General features: G+C 33.2%; 2 protein-coding genes across 2 annotated transcripts; both read left to right on the top strand.

The window, feature by feature from the left end:
• The first annotated feature begins 1,949 nt into the window (after window positions 1-1,949).
• LOC148193004 (uncharacterized) lies at window positions 1,950-2,469 on the top strand. The gene is made up of 2 exons (XM_088099336.1): window positions 1,950-2,089; window positions 2,178-2,469. Exons 1-2 carry the CDS (start codon window positions 1,950-1,952, stop codon window positions 2,467-2,469), a joined length of 432 nt encoding a protein of 143 aa, XP_087955462.1.
• Window positions 2,470-16,466: 13,997 nt separating this feature from the next.
• On the top strand, window positions 16,467-20,035 carry LOC148193003 (deoxyhypusine synthase-like). Its single transcript, XM_088099335.1, has 5 exons — window positions 16,467-16,500; window positions 16,714-16,748; window positions 19,317-19,484; window positions 19,628-19,840; window positions 19,973-20,035. The coding sequence occupies exons 1-5, from the start codon at window positions 16,467-16,469 to the stop codon at window positions 20,033-20,035; spliced, it is 513 nt and encodes a 170-aa protein (XP_087955461.1).
• Window positions 20,036-20,636: the final 601 nt, after the last annotated feature.

Genomic DNA, 20,636 nt, shown 5'->3' with positions numbered 1-20,636 from the left:
TTTTCTCTAAGAATTCACTTATGTGGTCTTCCCATCAGCTTATCATTAAAAGTTTTTCTACACATCATTATATACTTTAACATCTAAGTTAATTTAATACTCTTAAATTACATCTATCATTTAAACAGTCAGCACTTAAGAGAAATTTGCATTTGCACCCTGAAACAGAGGACGTATTGGTTCAATTTTGGTTAAAGGCCACATGTATTTTTACAACAAGGAAATGAACTCTAGTATGCGACTATTTTCCTTTCAATATGTCAAAATTAATACCTTTATTAAGAAGAATGTTAATAGTCGTCTTCTTGGTTTTTATTTTGGAAAATTACACTTGATCCTTTTATGTTATTTGACTCAAAAAAGATTATTGATTTTTATTTGTACCATATATAATCCTTCTCTTAGATGTAGTTGACATTATGCAAAATAAAACCTAGAAGCTACATATATGGAATAACTTGTTTTTATTAGTTTTAGAATTATGAGTATTAAAGATATTAATCAAAATTGAACTATTTAGTTATTTATTTTTTAAAATCATCATTTACTTAGAACTTTATTTTCTTTGAACTATCTACGTTCTTTCTAATTTTTTTTGGAATAATTTCTCATTCTTTTTCTTATTCAAACATCAACTAGGTGAGAATGATTATAAATGGTCTCTAAATTATCAAAATTTGGTTTGAATTAGTTTTCCTTTTGTTTAGCTTTTTCATCTTTTGTTTCTTTTTATTTATTTTTTAATATGCTAGGATTTTTACGAGTTTCCACTATGAGAAAATCAGTATTTAGTGTCAAATTTTGACTGATACTAATAAGAAAAGGTCGACGCTAAATAACTCTTATTATTCTCTGTGTCATATGTATGTGACACTAAAATCATGGACGTTAGTTCATTAAGCATTGGCTTTTAAGCCAACTTTTACTAGCTTAGTTGACATTAATTTATCACTAAATTTTAAATTTATTTTTTAATTAAGTAGTTTAGTAAAAGTTTTTATTATTAATTTCAATATTAGTTTAATTTACATTAACTTGGCCGACACTAATGATAATGATTTAAAAAAATTACAACATCTTGAGATTTAATATAAACAAAAAATAATAATTATAATGATTTAAAGAAATAAATATAAATGAAAAAGATGAATGAGAATGGAGATGCTAACTTGAATTATTTTTCATATTTATTTAATGTTTTTTACCGTGAGTCTCCACTTAATTGATGTTAACTTAAATAAATATAAATATTGAAAAAATAAGGTTAATATCTACTAAGGTTATCTTTTATAGAATTATTTTAGGGAAAATACGGAAAACTTTTGACTCAATCGGGTCATATGAAAAAATTTATTTCCTTTAATTTTATGAAGTACAAGTCATTATATAAAAAATATTTTTAATATTTTAATAAAAAATTTCTATTTATGTTAGAAAATAGAAAATAAACATGCATGCATCTTTAAATTTTTATCAACAATTATATCAAATAAATTTAAATCTAACATGTTTTCTTATTATATCAACCTTTCTTTTTTGTTCTACAGTCAAGTCAATAAATATTATTACTGAAAATTTATTTTTATTGTTCACATCAACAAACTTGATGTGTAGAGCATACGGCTTCAACTCAATTTCAACATCATCAGGTACATTGGGATGATTGATAGGATCATCGCTAATACTCATAATCTCATCTGCGANGCCTTTAAATACTTATTAGCCATTCCACCAAGGTATGTCAATCCACATGCCTTTAAAATTCATTGTTCCTATTAATTGTTCTTTGTTTTCTTAGCTGATATTTTGCACTTCTTATTTGTGTAAGTAGATTTTGGTCACGGTCAAGGTTTACAAGTAATGTTGTTTGTGACACCTTAGTGAATAATATGTCCGAAGCATTTAATAGTGTAATATTACATGCAAGAGGTAAACCCATCATCACAATGATGGAAGACATTCGTCTGTACCTCTTGAAGAGATGGGCAACAAATAGAAACAAAATAAGTACATATGAAGGTAGTCTTTGTCCAAAGATTAAAAAAAGATTTGACAAGGAATTGCACTTGACTAAATACTGGATACCTAGGTATGTTGACATCACTACATTACCATTTGACTTCTTTATGTATTCAATTTTGTACTATAAACCCTGATTTGTCTTTTAATCATTGCAGTTGGTCAGGACAAAAAATTTTTGAGGTCAGACACATTTCAATGATGAGTGACAAGTATGTGGTTGACATAGATAAACTGGAATGCAGTTGCAGAAAGTGGACTTTAACAGCCATCCCATGCTGTCATGCACTAGCTGCCATGACATTTATCAACATCAATGGAGAAGACTACGTCCCACATTGGTTTACAAAGTCAACCTACCAAGAAACATATATTCCAATCATCTACCCTGTCAATGGTCCTCAGCTATGGGAAAAGACTTCTCAACCTGATGTTTTGCCTCCAACATAAAGAGTGTTGCCTGGTAGACCAAAAAAGAAGAGAAGGCTAGAGGCTTGGGAGCTAAAGAAGGATGACACACAACTCAAGCAAAATGGAACTCGTAAGAGATGTTCCATATGTAGACAGCTTGGTCATAAAAGAAATAGTTGTCTACAAGCTCCTCCAGCAAACCAAAGTCAATATCAATCAACTGAGCAACCTGAAACACAAGCTGAACAAAGTCAGCCAACTACTGGACCAAGTCAGCTTACTCAATGCGTTTTGGAACAAACTCAGCCATCTACAACACAAGTTTAAAAGTGATTTAGGACTGACAGTATGTTTAGGTTAAGTATGTTTAGCTTAAGTGATGGCTATTTTGTAAACCTTGACATGTATTTTGTAAACTGTCAGACGTGCATTTGAAGTCCACTTTGTAATTTCAATGACAAATTTTGTTTTCATTATGATGTAATTATGAATGGTGTTTGGATGATTATAATATGAATTTCAATGACAGATTTTCTTTTGGATGTGCATTTCACAAGTCCAATTTCTCATTATATTGTCATCACAACTTCTCTTTCGATTATGATGTCATTATGAATGGATGTGCATTATGAAGTTCAACAGAGTCCTGTATATTACAAACATTGACAGTGGATTTGTTCTTCAATTATATTACAAACACTGACAGTGTGTAATACCTCTGTTACACAACTCTCTTTTTGGATTAAAAGAATGCACATATACTTCTTCTTGTCTAAAAAGTCCCTTCTTATACAGAACTCTCTTTTTGGATTACAGAAGCCACTTCCTCATTTTATTGGCAGTTACACACCACTTCCTCATTTTATGTTGTATATATCAAACAAAATGTAAATTGAAACCATAATTTCATATGCTTGAATTCAAATTTCATCTTCATTTCAAAACATCATATTACAATTTGCCCAAAGTACTCTTCACATAAACTATCTAATAGAACACATCATGGACTTTTAAACAAAATACATACAACAATGATGTTAATGAATCCCAGAAAACATATCATTGATATTAACATCTTCTCCCTTTTCTGACAATCCCTAACACATTTCTCCAGGCTATTAATCTTCCTCCTTTGCCTACCAATAGTACTAGCAACATCATCTACATAATCTTCATTAAGTCATTTAAAGAAATTGCATCCTTGAAGTTCTTCATTTTGTTGGTATCGGAGGGGGTATTTTTCGAAGAGTATAGCGCAGCGGAATTAAAACTCAGAGAGCGGAAAGCGTGTTCGATCACAATTAAAAATAATTTGGTCCTTTTAGTAAAAATAATTTTCTTTCAGAAAATTAATCAAACAGTTGATATACGTAAAATAATATGAGTGTAGGGAATAGAAAAATCACACAGATATTTTTATCCTGGTTCGATTCAACAGAATCTACGTCCAGTCGTTAATCACTATAAATAGTGATTAACAGTTCCACTAAAAATGGTTTAACAGATTACAATCAAATGAACAGGAATAAAACGAAAAGAACCACTCTACCAACTTGAAGAGAACCGCTCCGGCAATCGACCAACGATTCGCAAGCTTCTCCTTACAAGACCAGGCAGAGTACCTTGCTAACTTGAAGAGAGTCTGCTCCGACTATCGACACACGATACGCGAGCCTCTCCTTTCACAAGACCAAGCAAGGGAACAATGAACAAAAAGCTCTCTAAGAACGTTCCTCTGACACACAGTGTTCTAAGCTTTCTCAGTTCAAAAAACGTTACCTTCTGATTTCTCCAAATCAAATTATATAGCCAAGTACACTGAATGCCAAAGGTCAGCTCCCAACTGCCATGAATAATCGATTATTGTAAGTGATAATCGATTATTCAAGTCCATTACAGAGTTTTCAAAAAAGTGATAATCGATTATATGAAGTGATAATCGATTATTCAAGTATGACTTGTGATAATCGATTATTGCTTAACCATAATCGATTATACTAGTAAAAATTACAATGTTTAACATTTTCCTACTACATTCAAAATCTACAAGTTGCTTTTTTTAAATATTTTCCTACTACATCCAAAATCTATAAGTTGCAGCATCATCAAAACACATCTTCAGGTTTTACCAATACTCCTTATTGGTAACAATCTCCCCCTTTTTGATGATGATCAAAAACTCTCTTTTTAAAAGCAACTCAGGTTTACCTGCAACATATATAAACTAATGGACAACCACAGAGTTAGCAGTACCTGTACAATTAAAAACTATTTTTTTTCTTTAATCCTCCCCTTATATTTCTTCTCCCCCTTTTTGATCATAAGGAAAAAGAATAATGTAATAACCTCCCCCTTAATATGAGCTCCCCCTCAAAAATGGAATATATGCACAAAATAAAAGCTCATTATATTAAGAACAGAAAGGAATTACATGAAATTCATAAAGATTAAGAAACTAAATACCATAAAGAAAATAACATAACAATCAAACTTAGAGGCCTAAAACCTAGAATTCAGGACTAGGAGAACGTTCAGGAGGTGGATATTAAGATGACCCTCGATGTTAGATAGGCGAACATCAAGATCAAGAAATTGATCAACCATGTACTCATCAACAGATCGCTGCCACTCATAAATCTCCTCAAAGTGAGTCTTTTGTGCAAGACTCATATCCTCCAACTGTTTAGATAACCTTGCAAAATGTTCTTCCATAGAAGTTGAGGAAGAGGAGGGTATGTTGGATGGTCCAGCATCAGACGGAGCAGCAGCACTTACTGGGTCAGCCATATGAGTGTCCATGTCATCATCTTCATCTACATCAGGATGGTCATCATCTTTGTGAATAAGGACTCTGCCTCTAGTAATGAATCCCATTTGACGAAAGGTAGTATCTCCAATTTCTGATCCCACAGCTTCAATAGTTTGAACGAGTTCTCCTTCAACAGGTACACCTTTGAATTCTAAAATCCTAGAAATAAGAAGAGCATAGGGAAATTGATATGAATGGGATTTCTTGGCTTTTACCATTGTGTCAGCAATGAGAGCAGGCCAGTCGATGTGTATGTGATTTAGAATCCCATACAACAGAAGTAAATCCTGCTCAGAGCATTGAGCATGGTTGGTTGCTCTAGGACATAAAATCCAGACAATCAAGTAGTGGATCATCCTTTCTTCAACTTTAAAACCTCCAACCAGTAATTGCCTTCTATGGTTTGCCGTTCAGGATGACGCAGGAAGGATTGAAAAGTCATCATCCTGTTGAAATCTTCAAGTCCTAAATGGACTTTGACAGCATCATCCCAGATGGGAAGTTGAGCAACATTGGTCCATACGTCATCATCTAAAATGATGCGTACTCCCTTGACCTTAGTAGATATTATCCCATCTCGATAGCGCAAGTTGAAGTAGAAGACTCTTATAAGATCAGGATAAATGCATCCTTTTTGTTCTAACAGATGCGTTAACCCCTGCTCAGCAAAAGTGTTTGGAAATTGAAAGCCATAGAAGCGGAAAAAGTCAAGACGAATAAACTTTACCGCCATGATCTTCCTTTCTTGCCAAGAATTAACAAAGTCTGCATGTTTCCCTTGATCTGAAATCCATCCATCTATGTTTGCAAGACGTGGTTGAGAAGAAGAGGAGGCTCCAGCTGTTCTGCGACGGTGCCTTCTTGAGTCAGCCATGGAGGAAGAATGGGAAAATGAGATTTTGAGAAGGTGAAGAGAAATGAAGAAGATTTGAGCTCTAGATTTGATTTCAGCAGTATTTGGGTGCAAAGGAGTGTCTAATAATCGATTATGGGGGGCTATTTATAAGAAAAATGGAAAAACTAGCCATTTATGGCCGTTTATAGCCGTTATGGGATGCTCCAACGGCTCTATTTTTGAAACTGTCAGCGCGATAATCGATTATGGCTCGTGATAATCGATTATCAGTTCAATAATTACTGCCCAGAATTGCATGATAATCGATTATGCATAATGATAATCGATTATCTGCTCAAGATTTTCCAGAATTGAATTTTATGCATGAATAATCGATTATAACTTAGTGATAATCGATTATGAAGCGTTAAGTTTACGAAAAATGCAAAAATTTGCATAGATTTTGATTCTAAGATATGTCTAACACTCCTAACTCTCTTCTAAGCTCAAAAAATCTATCTTTAGGTAGAGCCTTGGTAAAGATATCAGCTAATTGATGTAAGGTATCAACATATTCAATTTGACAATCCCCCTTTTGAATATGATCTCTTAAGAAATGGTGCCTAATTTCTATATGCTTAGTTCTTGAATGCATTATGGGGTTCTTGGTCAAATTTATCGCACTAGTATTGTCACATTTTAGAGGAATTTTGTCAAGGAAGATATCAAAGTCTTCCAATTGTTGTTTCATCCACAAAATTTGGCACAACAGTTTCCAGCTGCAATATATTCAGCTTCGGTGGTAGACAAAGCTACACATGCTTGTTTCTTTGAGTGCCATGACACTAAAGAACATCCCAAGAAATGACAGGTTCCACTAGTACTTTTTCTATCAATTTTACAGCCACCATAATCTGCATCAGAGTATCCTATTAAACTAGGTGAGGCATCAGAGGGATACCAAAGTCCAAATGAAGTAGTTCCCTTAAGATATTTTAGAATTCTCTTAACTGCAGTCAAATGAGATTCTTTAGGATTGGCTTGGTATCTAGCACAAACAAACACTCTGCATAATATCTGGTCTACTAGCAGTTAAGTATAGCAAGGATCCTATCATGCCTCTAAACATGGTTTCATTCACTCCTTTTCCAATTTCATCCTTATCTAAATAACATGAAGTACCCATGGGTGTACTAGCTTCCTTGCAGCTATCCATACCAAATTTTCTAAGAATTTCTCTACAGTATTTAGTTTGGGAGATGAATGTTCCACCATTCATTTGTTTTATCTGTAGTCCTAAGAAAAAGTTTAACTCACCCATCATAGACATCTCAAATTCACCTTGCATTATTTTTGCAAACTCTTCACACAAAGAATCATCAGTTGACCCAAAAATGATATCATCTACATAAACTTGCACGATTAAAATGTGTTTTCCTACTTTCTTAATGAATAAGGTTGAATCAACCTTTCCTCTAGAAAATTCATTTTCAATTAAAAAGGTACTAAGTCTTTCATACCAAGACCTAGGTGCTTGTTTAAGACCATAAAGGGCCTTTTTCAACTTGTAAACATGATCAGGAATTTAAAATCTTCAAAGCCAGGAGGTTGACTAACATACACTTCTTCTTTTATAAAACCATTTAAGAAAGCACTTTTTACATCCATTTGATATAGTTTAAATTTCATCAAAGATGCATATGCAAGTAATAATCTAATTGCTTCTAACCTGGCTACCGGTGCATACGTTTCATCATAATCTATACCTTCCTCTTGACAGTATCCCTTAGCAACTAGCCTTGCTTTATTCTTTGTGATGTTTCCATCCTCATCAAGCTTGTTCCTGAATACCCATTTTGTTCCTATGACTTGGAATTCTTCTTGTTTTGGAATAAGTTCCCAAACTTCATTCCTTTCAAATTGATTTAGCTCTTCTTGCATAGCAATGCACCACTTGTCATCTTGAAGAGCTTCCTTTATATTTTTAGGTTCTACCTGAGACACAAAAGCAACAGTTAGACAAAAATTATTTAAATTATGTCTAGTAGTTACCCCTTTTGATATATCTCCTATGATGTTGTCCAAAGATAGTCCTCTTGGTTGTTGATAGCTTTTGGAATCAACGACTTGGGGTGTTTCTTGAAGCTCCGGAGGATAATTTTCATTTAGATACATCTCCTCAAGGGCTTCTTTTAAGTAATCCTCATCACCTGCAATGGGTCTATTTGACTCAAGAGGATTTACCTCAAGGTCTACAATCTCATCAAAGACAACATGCATTGATTCTTCAATTATCAGTGTTCTTCTATTGAACACTCTATAAGCTTTGCTAGTCAAAGAATATCCTAGAAAAATTGCTTCATCAGATTTTGCATCAAATTTTCCAAGATTATCTTTTCCATTATTTAAGACAAAGCATTTGCATCCAAAAATTTTCAAATGAGATATATTTGGTTTTCTACCATTCAACAGTTCATATGGAGTTAATTTTAGAATTGGCCTAATAAGCATCCTATTTAACACATAACAAGCAGTACTTACTGCATCAGCCCAAAAGTATTTTGGCACATTAGATTCATTCATAAGTGTTCTAGCTAATTCTTCTAATGATCTATTTTTCCTTTCAACAACACCATTCTGTTGGGGAGTTCTAGGTGCAGAAAAATTATGTGCAATGCCAAATTCTTCACAAAATTTTCCAAACGATTCATTTTCAAATTCACCACCATGATCACTTCTCAAAGTTTTGATTTTCAAATCTTTTTCATTTTGAATACGTTTAGCAAAAGTTTTAAATGCTTTGAAAGCTTCACTTTTCAGAGTTAAAAAGAAGTCCAAGTAAATCTAGAGTAATCATCAACAATTACAAGAGCATAGTAGTTTCCACCAAAACTTTTAATTCTAGATGGACCAAACAAGTCCATATGCAAAAGTTCTAAAGGTTTTGATGTTGAAATCATGCTTTTAGATGAAATGAAGATTTGGTTTGTTTACCCTTTTGACATGCAGAACAAAGTTTATCTTTCTCAAATTTTAGTTTAGGCAAACCAATCACAAGATCCTTAGAGATTAATTTATTTAAGTGTTGCATGTGAATATGTGCAGCTCTTTTGTGCCATAGCCATGGATTTTCTTCTTTAGCAACTAAGCATGTTATACTATGACTAGATTCACTCTCAATATCAATCAAATATATGTTATTATGCCTAACACCTTGCAAAGCAATTTCAGCAGAATTTTTAAAATAAACAGTACATTTGTCACTCTCAAAAGTTACCTTGAAACCTTTGTCGCATAGTTGGCTTATGCTTAGAATTATGTTTGAGGCCTTCAACGTATAAGACGTCTTTTATTGTCAAAGTGTTTCCTCCTCCAATGTTTCCAGTACCCATTATTCTGCCTTTATTGTTATCCCCATACGTTACAAATCCTTGCTTCTTCTTCTCAAAAGAGATGAATCTTTTCTTGTCACCAGTCATGTGTCTTGAGCAACCACTGTCAAGATACCACAATGACTTCTTTGACTTAGTAGATTCCTACAAAACAAATTAGCAAGAGTTTTAGGTCCCCAATCTAATTATGGGTCCTTGAGGTTAGTTCATGCAAGTATAAATCATTTTACAACTTTAACCCATGCATATTTACCATTTGGAACACCAAAATGTTTAATGTTGCATTTGTTTGATGTGTGTCCATGCTTCATACAGTAAAAACAACAAGCATTGCTTACTTTGTTTTTAACAAAAGTCCCTTTTTCAACCCAAACTCTACGAGTTCTTCTTACTTTGGACTTATTTATTTGATGCATATTTCTATTTTCAACATTGCTTTTCTTAAGGTTTATCTTAGCATGTGAATTATTCTTGGTTTCCTTTGCAAGTAAGTTTTCAAGTATATCAATATCAAACATATGATTCTTACAAGACAAGCATTCAACAGGTTCAACAGTAGCATTTGCATCAGATAATTTTGTTTCTAAAGAACTAACTTTATTTCTTAAGACAACTTCATCATCAAGCAACTTTTCATAATTCAATTTTAATTCATTGTGCTCTTTCTTAAGTTTTTTATGTGCAACATCAAGTTTTTCAGATTCAATCAACAATTCACAGAAGGCCTTTTGCATGTCTAATTCACTAGATTCAAAGCTGGAATCACTTACTTGGCTTCCAGTATCTTCTGAGTCAGCCATTAGACAAATATTGGCTTCTTCATCTGAATCACTTGAGCTTGTTGAGCTAGATGCATTGTCTTCCCAAGCTATGTATGCTTTCTTTTTCCTTTGAAATTTTCTTTCCTTCTTGTCTTCACTTTTCTTGCTTTTTGGACACTCAGATTTTACGTGCCCTCTTTCTCCACAACCGAAGCACTTTACGTTTGATGGAGATTCTGGACTTTCTTTCCTATCTTTGTGAAACTTGTCCTTTCCCTTTGCTTTCATGAACTTTGCAAATTTCTTTATCATCAAGCTCATGTTTTCTTCATCATCAGAATCATCTTCTTCGATCCTCTTAGAGCTTTTTCCTTTAGATATTTCAGACTTGAAAGCTAGAGTTTTCCTTTTGCCTTGATCCTCTTCAGCAGTCAATCTCCTCAGCTCAAGTTCATGCTCACGGAGCTTTCCAAACAAGATTGGCATTGACATCTGAGTAAGATTTTGAGATTCCGAGATGGCAGTCACCTTTGGTTGCCAAGTCCTGTCAGAGATTTCAGAATTTTCACATTAAGTTCATCAGTATCAAAAGTCTTACCCAACCCTGTTAAATGATTCACAATATGAGTGAATCGTTTTTGAACGTCAGAGATCGTTTCTCCAGGTTGCATTCTAAACATCTCATATTCCTGAATGAGAGTGTTCTTCCTAGCGCGCTTCACGTCCTCTGTTCCTTCATGAGTGACTCTGAGGACTTCCCACATTTCCTGTGCTGTCTTACACACTGAAATTCTATAAAATTCATCAAGTACAACAGCAGATGAAATTATATTGCGAGCTTTAATATCAAACTGAGCTCGTCTATTTTCTTCAGCAGTCCAATTAAAATAAGGTTTTTCAGTCTCTACACCATCAACAGTATTCATAGGAATATAAGGGCCATTTTGTACAGCTTCCCAGATACCTCTATCAACAGACCCCATAAAAATCTCCATTCTCACTTTCCAAAAAGCATAGTTATCACCAGTAAACAATGGAGGTCTGTTAATGGAAGCACCCTCAGCATATACATGGTTTTGATTGTGACCGGCCATTTTTGCAAATAAATTTTTTTTTGAAAAACTATCAAAGCAAGCTCTGATACCAATTGTTGGTATCGGAGGGGGTATTTTTCAAAGAGTATAGCGCAGAATTAAAACTCAGAGAGCGGAAAGCGTGTTCGATCACAATTAAAAATAATTTGGTCCTTTTAGTAAAAATAATTTTCTTTCAGAAAATTAATCAAACAGTTGATATACGTAAAATAATATGAGTGTAGGAATAGAAAAATCACACAGATATTTTTATCCTGGTTCGATTCAACAGAATCTACGTCCAGTCGTTAATCACTATAAATAGTGATTAACAGTTCCACTAAAAATGGTTTAACAGATTACAATCAAATGAACAGGAATAAAACGAAAAGAACTACTCTACCAACTTGAAGAGAACCGCTCCGGCAATCGACCAACGATTCGCAAGCTTCTCCTTACACAAGACCAGGCAGAGTACCTTGCTAACTTGAAGAGAGTCTGCTCCGACTATCGACACACGATACGCGAGCCTCTCCTTTCACAAGACCAAGCAAGGGAACAATGAACAAAAAGCTCTCTAAGAACGTTCCTCTGACACACAGTGTTCTAAGCTTTCTCAGTTCAAAAACGTTCTCTTCTGATTTCTCCAAATCAAATTATATAGCCAAGTACACTGAATGCCAAAGGTCAGCTCCCAACTGCCATGAATAATCGATTATTGTAAGTGATATCGATTATTCAAGTCCATTACAGAGTTTTTAAAAAAGTGATAATCGATTATATGAAGTGATAATCGATTATTCAAGTATGACTTGTGATAATCGATTATTGCTTAACCATAATCGATTATACTGTAAAAATTACAATGTTTAACATTTTCCTACTACATTCAAAATCTACAAGTTGCTTTTTTTAAATATTTTCCTACTACATCCAAAATCTATAAGTTGCAGCATCATCAAAACACATCTTCAGGTTTTACCAATACTCCTTATTGGTAACATATTTCTTGTCCGCTGTTCAAAGTATCCAACCACAAAAATTTCATTAATAAATAAAAATAATTTATCACAAACATTAAACTACAAACCTTGTAGTTAGGGTAGCCCCAGAATTGTTTCCCCTCGTTCTTAACTGTTTTTGTCACTCTCAACACACCAGCCTCCCCACAATGGCATATTTGGCTTCCAACCAATCCTCTGGATGAACCACCACGAGAGCTCCCCCATGAGCAAGACGAACAACCGTGATTCGAAGACATTGCGAAGCCCAAAGCGAGACAACCACTAAGAAGGAAGAACAACTCGCCAACCACGAACCACCAGCAACCACTGACTTAAGCACAACCCGTAAACAAGAACAACACAAATGAGAAGATCATGAACAAGAAGAACACCCACAACTGTTCCGTGTTGGCAATGTACGTGAAGAACTCCAGCTGCCCTAACTTTCTTTCTGTTCAATTGCACAAAATTAATTACAAACCCTAACTGCTGCCAATTTATCCCCAATTAAATAAACCCAATTTCTAATTAAAACCCAATTTTAAAATCAGTTGCCCTAACACCACGTAAGCACGCACAAAATTGCATGTTGACACCTAACCACTGAATACTGTCACATCATCAACCCATTAACTCCGTTTGCTTATATTTAACAGAAGGGACTAACTTGACTCACATAATTACAAGTAAGGATCCATTACAATTACTTTTCTAAAGAGGAACTAAATTGAGATTTTCGAACCAAACTGGGGACAAAATTGGGTATTAAACCTAATTTATTTTATCTTTTTATCTACTTATTTTATTTTATAATTTTTTATTTATATTTATTATTTTGCCTCATAAAATTGTTTTATTAATCAATTATTTATTATTTATATTTTATTATGTAAAAATTAAACTAATATTTATTAATTATTATAATATAATAAAAGATTATACTAGAAAATTTACTCTTAATAAACGTTTGTTAATTTTTTTGTCATTTGATATTTTTATAATATTAATTATTTTTGCTATATTACTATTTTTTTATGATATTTCATTATATAGTCATTTAATAAAATTTAACGTTAAAAAATATATTTTAGTTTTAGTCTATAAAATACTATCATTTAAAAATAATAATATTGATATTTATTTTAAAGTAAGTTGATTTTTAAAATAAATAGTTATTTTAGTGTGTGCGCTTACACACATTTCAATATCATTAAAAGTTTTTTTAACATATATTTACATATTTAATAATATGTTAAAGAATATAATATATTTAAAGTATTATTTTTTTTATATAGTCTTTTTTTCTTTTATGATTTCTATTACTTATTCATTTAATAAAGTTAAATTTAAAAAAAAAATATTTTACTTTTATTACTTAAAATAATATTATTTAAAAAGTAATATATGTTTATTATAAAAAAAATATAAAAATTTGTGATAAAAAAATTTTGTCTTAAAAAATTCACTATTAATTTTTTATGTGAACAATTTCTTTTATTAATATTTTATTATTAAATAACATTCTCTTGGCAAGACAAAGCAGTTGAACGGAAAGTAAAGAAGAGAAAAGAGTAGATACATTTCTCACAGTTAACTAAACCGAAACTGTTAAAAACTAAACCATAAAATAGTATACTGGACGTTTAGTAAAAGTGAATCATTTTTTTAAGTATAATATAGTATAGTTAACTATAATACAGTACAAATCAGTTATTTTTGCCAATCGTAATTCTCATTAAGATTTGAGACTTTGGTTTGAAATGTATTTCTTGAAGTACTCAAAGCATTCAGTATTTAAAACTTTTTTCCAAATATTCATTAAAAATGAAGACGTTTCAATATTTTATAAGAAAGTTAAAATTTTCTTCATGCCGTAATACATTATATATATATATATATATACTAATAAAAAAGTTATATATAATAAAAAAAATCATTGTGATATATGTATATATTTTAAAATACTTAATATATTAAAATCTCTTATTTAGTGTGTTAGCTTCTTTGGTAAAAAAATAAAATAAATCGACAGGTCTTTCTAAACCACCCAATCAAAATGTTGTTATTTTGATAAATTAATGGAATTAATATATTTTATTATATATGTTCCGCCGTTGCTAGTACTCCTTAAGTAAACACCTCTGTTGAATCCAAATTGAATCGATTAGACACAATCTGAGTTTAATATTTGGTAGTGATAATCTTTATTGACTTAATTTATTCTTTTATCAAAAAAGATTGATTCAGCAAAAAGATGTACGCAGCTTGTGGGGGTGATGATAGCAGGTAGCCGAAATCTGTACGGATCTTCGTATATAGTTAAATATGTTTTTAAGTTAAAATCTGTAAATTTTGATTTGTTTTTTCTTAAGAAAATGTCTTTTATTTGTATAAAATTTGAAATTAATATTTTTAACATTCACAGGATGCGAAAATTTTTATTTTAATCAACATAAAATGTTTTTGTAAAGACTGTGAAATTCAGAGATAGTGGAGAAAGACATATGCAACTGAGAGGACCGATCAATTTTGACGGTAGTATATAAACGAAAGTTTTAAAATTTAGTGTCACTCTCTACATGAAACTCTTCTCTCCAAACTTCTGAGTTTTATTTTCTCTTCCTTCTCTCTACAAATTCTCTCTAGATTTCCACTGATTCAAGTCGTGCTGTTCTTCCAATAGCTCAAATCTGAGTATCTCTGCAGTTTGGAACTGCTGAATCTTCTCTCAATTATTGGTTTAATCACTGGTAAGTGGTTTCTCTTGTCCTTGGTGTTTACTGCATGTTTCAGTTGCATGCAAGTTGTGTTCTGCTTGCATGTGTCCTTCTTCACCTCCTCTGAGTCTAATTCTTAGTTCTGGTTCAGTGGATGGTTTTTTCTCACCAATCCAAAGATTTGTAGGTTGTGTTTGTGCTTGTGGGATAACCAATTCAGTGAAGGTTTTCCTTTGGTCCAGTTATTTTAAGGTAAGGGAAGTTAAATAATTTAATTTGTATTTTTATATGTTTGAAATGAATTGTATGATTGATTGAAATGCATGTTGACTTTCTGTTTTCGATTGAATGTAAGGATTGAACTTTGTGAACTGGATTTAGGGAGTATTATGTAGAAAAAGTGTTCTATTAGTGTCAATTTGAGGATGTGAGAGAGTGAAAAATGAGAGTTTGAGGTTGGGAGTGGTTTTTGACAGTAAGGTGAGTTTGAACAAGAGCATTTTGACATGTTAGAATTATTAAGTTGGCCAAAAATGTATAAAGGTAAAATATGATTTTGGGTTCTTGACTTGAGTTTTATGTAGATTTTTGGGTGGGTTTTGGTGTGAAATTTTGTGAAGGAAGGTTAGAGATGTTGAGGCACCCATAGATAGGTTGTAGTGGTGTAGGAATCATGTTTGGAGGATTAGAACTTGGGAAAAATATATGGTTTTGGGTAACTTTTGGTGTTCTTCATAATTCTGTAGAATTTTGCAGAATTATGCAAAACGCGGAGTGTGCACAGTTGGTCGTTCGGTCTTGGTCAAGTGCTCGGTCTTATACTAACGGTTATGCTAGTGTTAGCGCTCGGTCTTATACTAGCAGTTATGGTAGTGTTAGCGCTCGGTCTTATACTAGTAGTTATGCTAGTGTTAGCGCTCAGTCTTATACTAGCAATTATGCTAGTGTTAGTGCTCGGTCTTAACTAGCAGTTATGCCAGTGTTAGCGCTCTGTCTTATATTAACAGTTATGCTAGTGTTAACTCTCGGTCTTATACTAACATTCGATTTAGTCCTGGTATTCAACCTAGTTTTAGTACTCAACTTTAATGTAGTGTTTGTTTTTTCCTTAGTAGTTGGCCTTCGCTAGTGTCCGGTCAATTGTTAGTTCTTGTTTGTTATAAACTGTTCGGTCTTGTCCTTGGGTGGTGAGAAACTGTTCAGTCTCCAAAGTTCACAGGGTTTCCAGTCTTATGAGTGAGTATATGATTGGTGAATGACATGATATGTTAATATATGAGGATTTATGTTTTCAAGTAATGTGGAAGAGAATTCCAAGGAGGAATGTCTCGTGGATGGTATTTGAATTGTAAAGTATGAATGTGGGTATCGTGCTAAGCTAGTGTTGATCTTAATATTCTGTGATTACTCATTCTTAAGTAGAGAGAAGTAACTCATGTGTCAGAATGGCAGAAGGTCCTTTAACCTCAGGGTATCGAGGTAATCTTCACTAGACTAACCTTGTGGGTTAGCTTGATGGGGGTCTTGTTGTTTCACCATCACAAGTGCAGAAACGCATGTAGCTACACATTCATACAATCTGGATGCTCAAGTCAGGTGTTCGGTCTATGCATGAATTATAGTGTTCGGTTATAACTACTTGAGTGTTCGGTTTGTATATGCTTACTTGTATTCGGTTTTGGTATGTTGTAGTGTTCAGTCTTGCATTGTTTGGACTTGTTCGAAATGTATGTATGTGTATACAATTAAATTACATTAGCTTACCCTTATTTCCTGTTTTGTCCATGTTTCCTGTTCGGTTCTTTTTTTTGCAATGATTATCATGTGGGTGTGAGCAGTTGGAGAGGTGTTCTCGGTGGACCAGTCCTTGGAAGGAGAGGACCCCTCGGCTTAGTAAAAGACTCCTCGGTCTTGTGAATAGTTTTGTATTAACCATTCGGTTATAACTCTAGATTCCTAATAATCGTTCGGTTACGTACATAGTTTAGTAGTAGTATAAGAATTTTGTAAAGTTCTAAATTTTATGGTTATTTTGTAATAGCTGTAAGGTTAACTTTATTTTCAGTATTATTATATGATAACTCCTTTATAGTTTTATGCTATATTTTGGGATGTTACAGTTTTTTTTAATTTTTATGTTTCCAAAATTTCAAATAATCTTTTTTAATATTCATTCTACAATAGATAAATAACATTTATTCAATAAATCTTATGAATTTTTCTTTTTCCAATATTGAATGTTTGTTTGGAATAATCAATTAATATTTTGTTGAATACATAAATGTTAACTACAGTCATGTGAGGATCAAAAGTACTAATTTTCAGCTTTAAAGGAAAAACTTTAAGCCTTAATTTATTATGTGAGATTTTTATTTGATTTTGTGGAGTATGTTTGATCTAATGACTATTCATTTTGCTTCAAAATCATTGTGGAAAAATAGATTATAGATTAGAATGAATGAATGACTTTTGGTAAGTTGGAAATCTAATCGAATCAAGCTGGTTTTGTCTTGTCAATGCACTGGACACCATAAATATGTCGATAACCGAGAGATATCACCTATCTAGCTAGCTGTGAATAAAAAGGGATAGTGTGTTATTGTGTGGTACGTTTCTCTCAACTTGTATAATCAACCACGTACTTTAATATGCTCTTCTCTTTTTAATATGGAACAAAGATATTTTAGTTGCAGTATAAGATTTTCACTTTAACCCTAATTACCAAATGGCATCACCCGCAGCCTTGCACGTGATCTCACTCAAAAAGTTATCAGAAAAGAACAACAACAAAAGTTTACGTTTCAAAAGGGTCTTTGAATCGAAATGGTTTGGCGATAGATACTTCATTAACAAGTTTTAGATTTAAATTCTTCTCAGAATAAGAAAATTGTAATTTGTAGAAAAAAATATGAGTACTTTAATGTGCAGTATATTCTTTATTATGAATATGAAAAGAAGTATATATAGATCATTGGGACCAATGTAGAAGCCTTTTGTTAGATGGTCAATGCCATCTTTTTTTTTCTTTTGTGTATCCAATGAGATATTAATATGGGAGAGTAATTTGATAAAGACATTTTTGTGAAAAATATATGCTTTTTTTAAAGGAAGCATGGGTGAAGAGTATGAGGTGTGCATGTCGTGCAGTAAAAAGGAAAGTTCAACAGCACATGTATGTGATAGTTTTTCTTAATTTGTCGTTGAGCGATGTAATCTCATATCTTAGTTGGTTCAAGATTGATAGGTTGTGTACTTTCATGACACTGTTAATTGATTTATATGTTTGAAACTAGAGTCTATTCATGTAGTTATAGTTGATTCAAGATGGAGGGATCATGTATATTTTTTATATGGTAGTAGATTGATCTATGAGATTGAATTTCGTGAAAACATTTTGAACAACGTAGTTTGATGTTGTTTGTTGATGTTGGTGGTTAAAAAATATAAGTCGATACACAATCTGATGATTTCATGGCCAAATTGTTTCTTGAAATTTAAGAAACCTCTCCCTGTTTGAAAAAGCTTACATGTTGGACCTAGAAATAACTGAGAGAAACATCTAAGTTCTGGAATGATAGAAAAAAAAGAAGCAATTTCATCATGGGAAATTTTAGAGAACAATCAAAGGAGAGAAGGGGTTTTTTCATTTTTCTTTATACAAATAAGCTCTGATAATTAATGTAAAAGAAAATATATATAAACTCTATATTGAATAATACGAAGGGAAAATATGAAACTATTTTTAAAAAATAAAAATTTTATTTAAGTATTGACATCACAACTTAATAAGTTTTTTTTATATAAGAAAAACTTAAATATTATGAGAGTTTATAACTTTCGTTAAAAAAAATACACAAGATTTTACAAATTTATCATAAAAATTAGGTTTAATGTCTTCAGAGGTATCTATTTATGCGGATTTCTATCAATTGAGTCCTCGTATTTTGAAAGTTCTCAATCGGGTTCCTATTTTGGTAAAATTGAGTCAATAATGCCCTTGTCGTTAATTGTTGTGGACGACGTTAATTTTCTTGCAATGTGGCATGCCGAGGTGTCCTTTAATTACGACGTGGTACAATGTGAGATTATTATGTGGATATTTATATCATTTTAAATTTTAAAATACGTGGGTTGACGACAGAGGCGACGAGAGTCCGACGGAGGCGTGGCGGGACGAGACAAGGGCACGTTTCTTCTTCGTCCCTCCGTTTTGATTCACGGGTTAAGGAGGAAGCTTCCTTCCCCTCTTCCTTTTCTGATTGAGAAGGTATTGAGTTGTGATTTTTGGGTTAAAGCTAGATTGGAGGCTAGTTGATGAAGCTGTGACTAAGGATTGCAGTGACCATGAGAGGGACTTGGAGTACCGAAAATCTGTGACTTGTAAAGTGTTTCTGGGTTTCACTTCTAATCTTATTTCCTCTGGTGTTAGACACATTGTTCGGTTTCTTGTTCAACATCGCATGGTGAGTTACTTTCCCTTGTTCGAAGGCTAATTCAAGCCTTTGCAATGGTATTCTTCAATGCTTCTCACACCATCATGGTTAAATAGTAAATTCAAGTCAAGTTATTAAATTTCCTTTTTTTGTATGTGTTTTGCAATGTGCAGGTTGATGTAGTTATTACAACTATAAGTGGCATTGAAGAAGATGTTATTAAGTGCCTTGCACCAACATTTATAGGAGATTTCTCTCTGTCTGGAGCGTATCTACGCTCAAAAGGGTTTAATCAGATTGGTAATTTGTTGGTCCCTAATGAAAACTACTGCAAATTTGAGGATTGGATTATTCCTATTATCCCTCCGTTTTGTTGCGATATTTGGGTTAGGGTTCGGACTGAAAATTTGGGTTAATGGCCTCTCAGTACTGGTGTAGATGCGATGCGAAAATTTCACGTTCTCTGCTTGCTCAATTTTGGGATTTTGTGATTTAGGGTTTGATTGTTCTGTTTGCAGGTTAGCTTCATCAATGGCACAGAGATGAACGAACTGAAGGAGGTTCACGATTTGGGGGTTTAATTGTTGTGATTTGAGCGTTCTCGTTTTCACGTTTTTCAGAGGTTGCTCGTGGCTGGCGAAGTGGCGGACAACGGTGGCTAGCGAATTGGTTCGTCGTCTGTGATGATTTTGTGGTTACTTAAACGTGGCTCAATCGCGATTGTGATGTGTGACTCGTGTGGCTGCCATGGAGAAGATGATGGAGTAGATTCTTGTGCGAGAAGTAGATGCGCAATTCTGGGTTCTGTAGTTTGATCTTCTGCAGGTTGCTTGTAATTGACAAAGGAGAAGACTGACAGAGGACTTGCGACAACCATGGAGGTTCACAGTGAAGGTTGAAGGGACGACTGCTGGCGAGGATGGCGGTGGCGGCGCATAATAGCTAGGGTTTGGAAATTAAGGTTTCTGTGGATAAGTCATAGATGATGTGGCAGGAGGCGTGAGGTGGTATGTTCTGGTTGGTTAACCTATGTCACGTCATAATTAAAGGACACCTCAGCATGCCACAATGCAAGAAAATTAACACCGTCCACAGCAATTAACGGCAAGGACATCATTGACTCAATTTTACCAAAATAAGGACCCGATTGAGAGCTTTCAAAATACGAAGACCCAATTTATA

Source organism: Vigna umbellata, chromosome 9 (assembly GCF_029865625.1).
Source record: "Vigna umbellata cultivar VRB3 chromosome 9, Vumbellata_1.0, whole genome shotgun sequence".
In the NCBI taxonomy this organism is placed as follows: domain Eukaryota; kingdom Viridiplantae; phylum Streptophyta; class Magnoliopsida; order Fabales; family Fabaceae; genus Vigna; species Vigna umbellata.
This window is presented reverse-complemented; position numbering and strand designations above follow the sequence as displayed.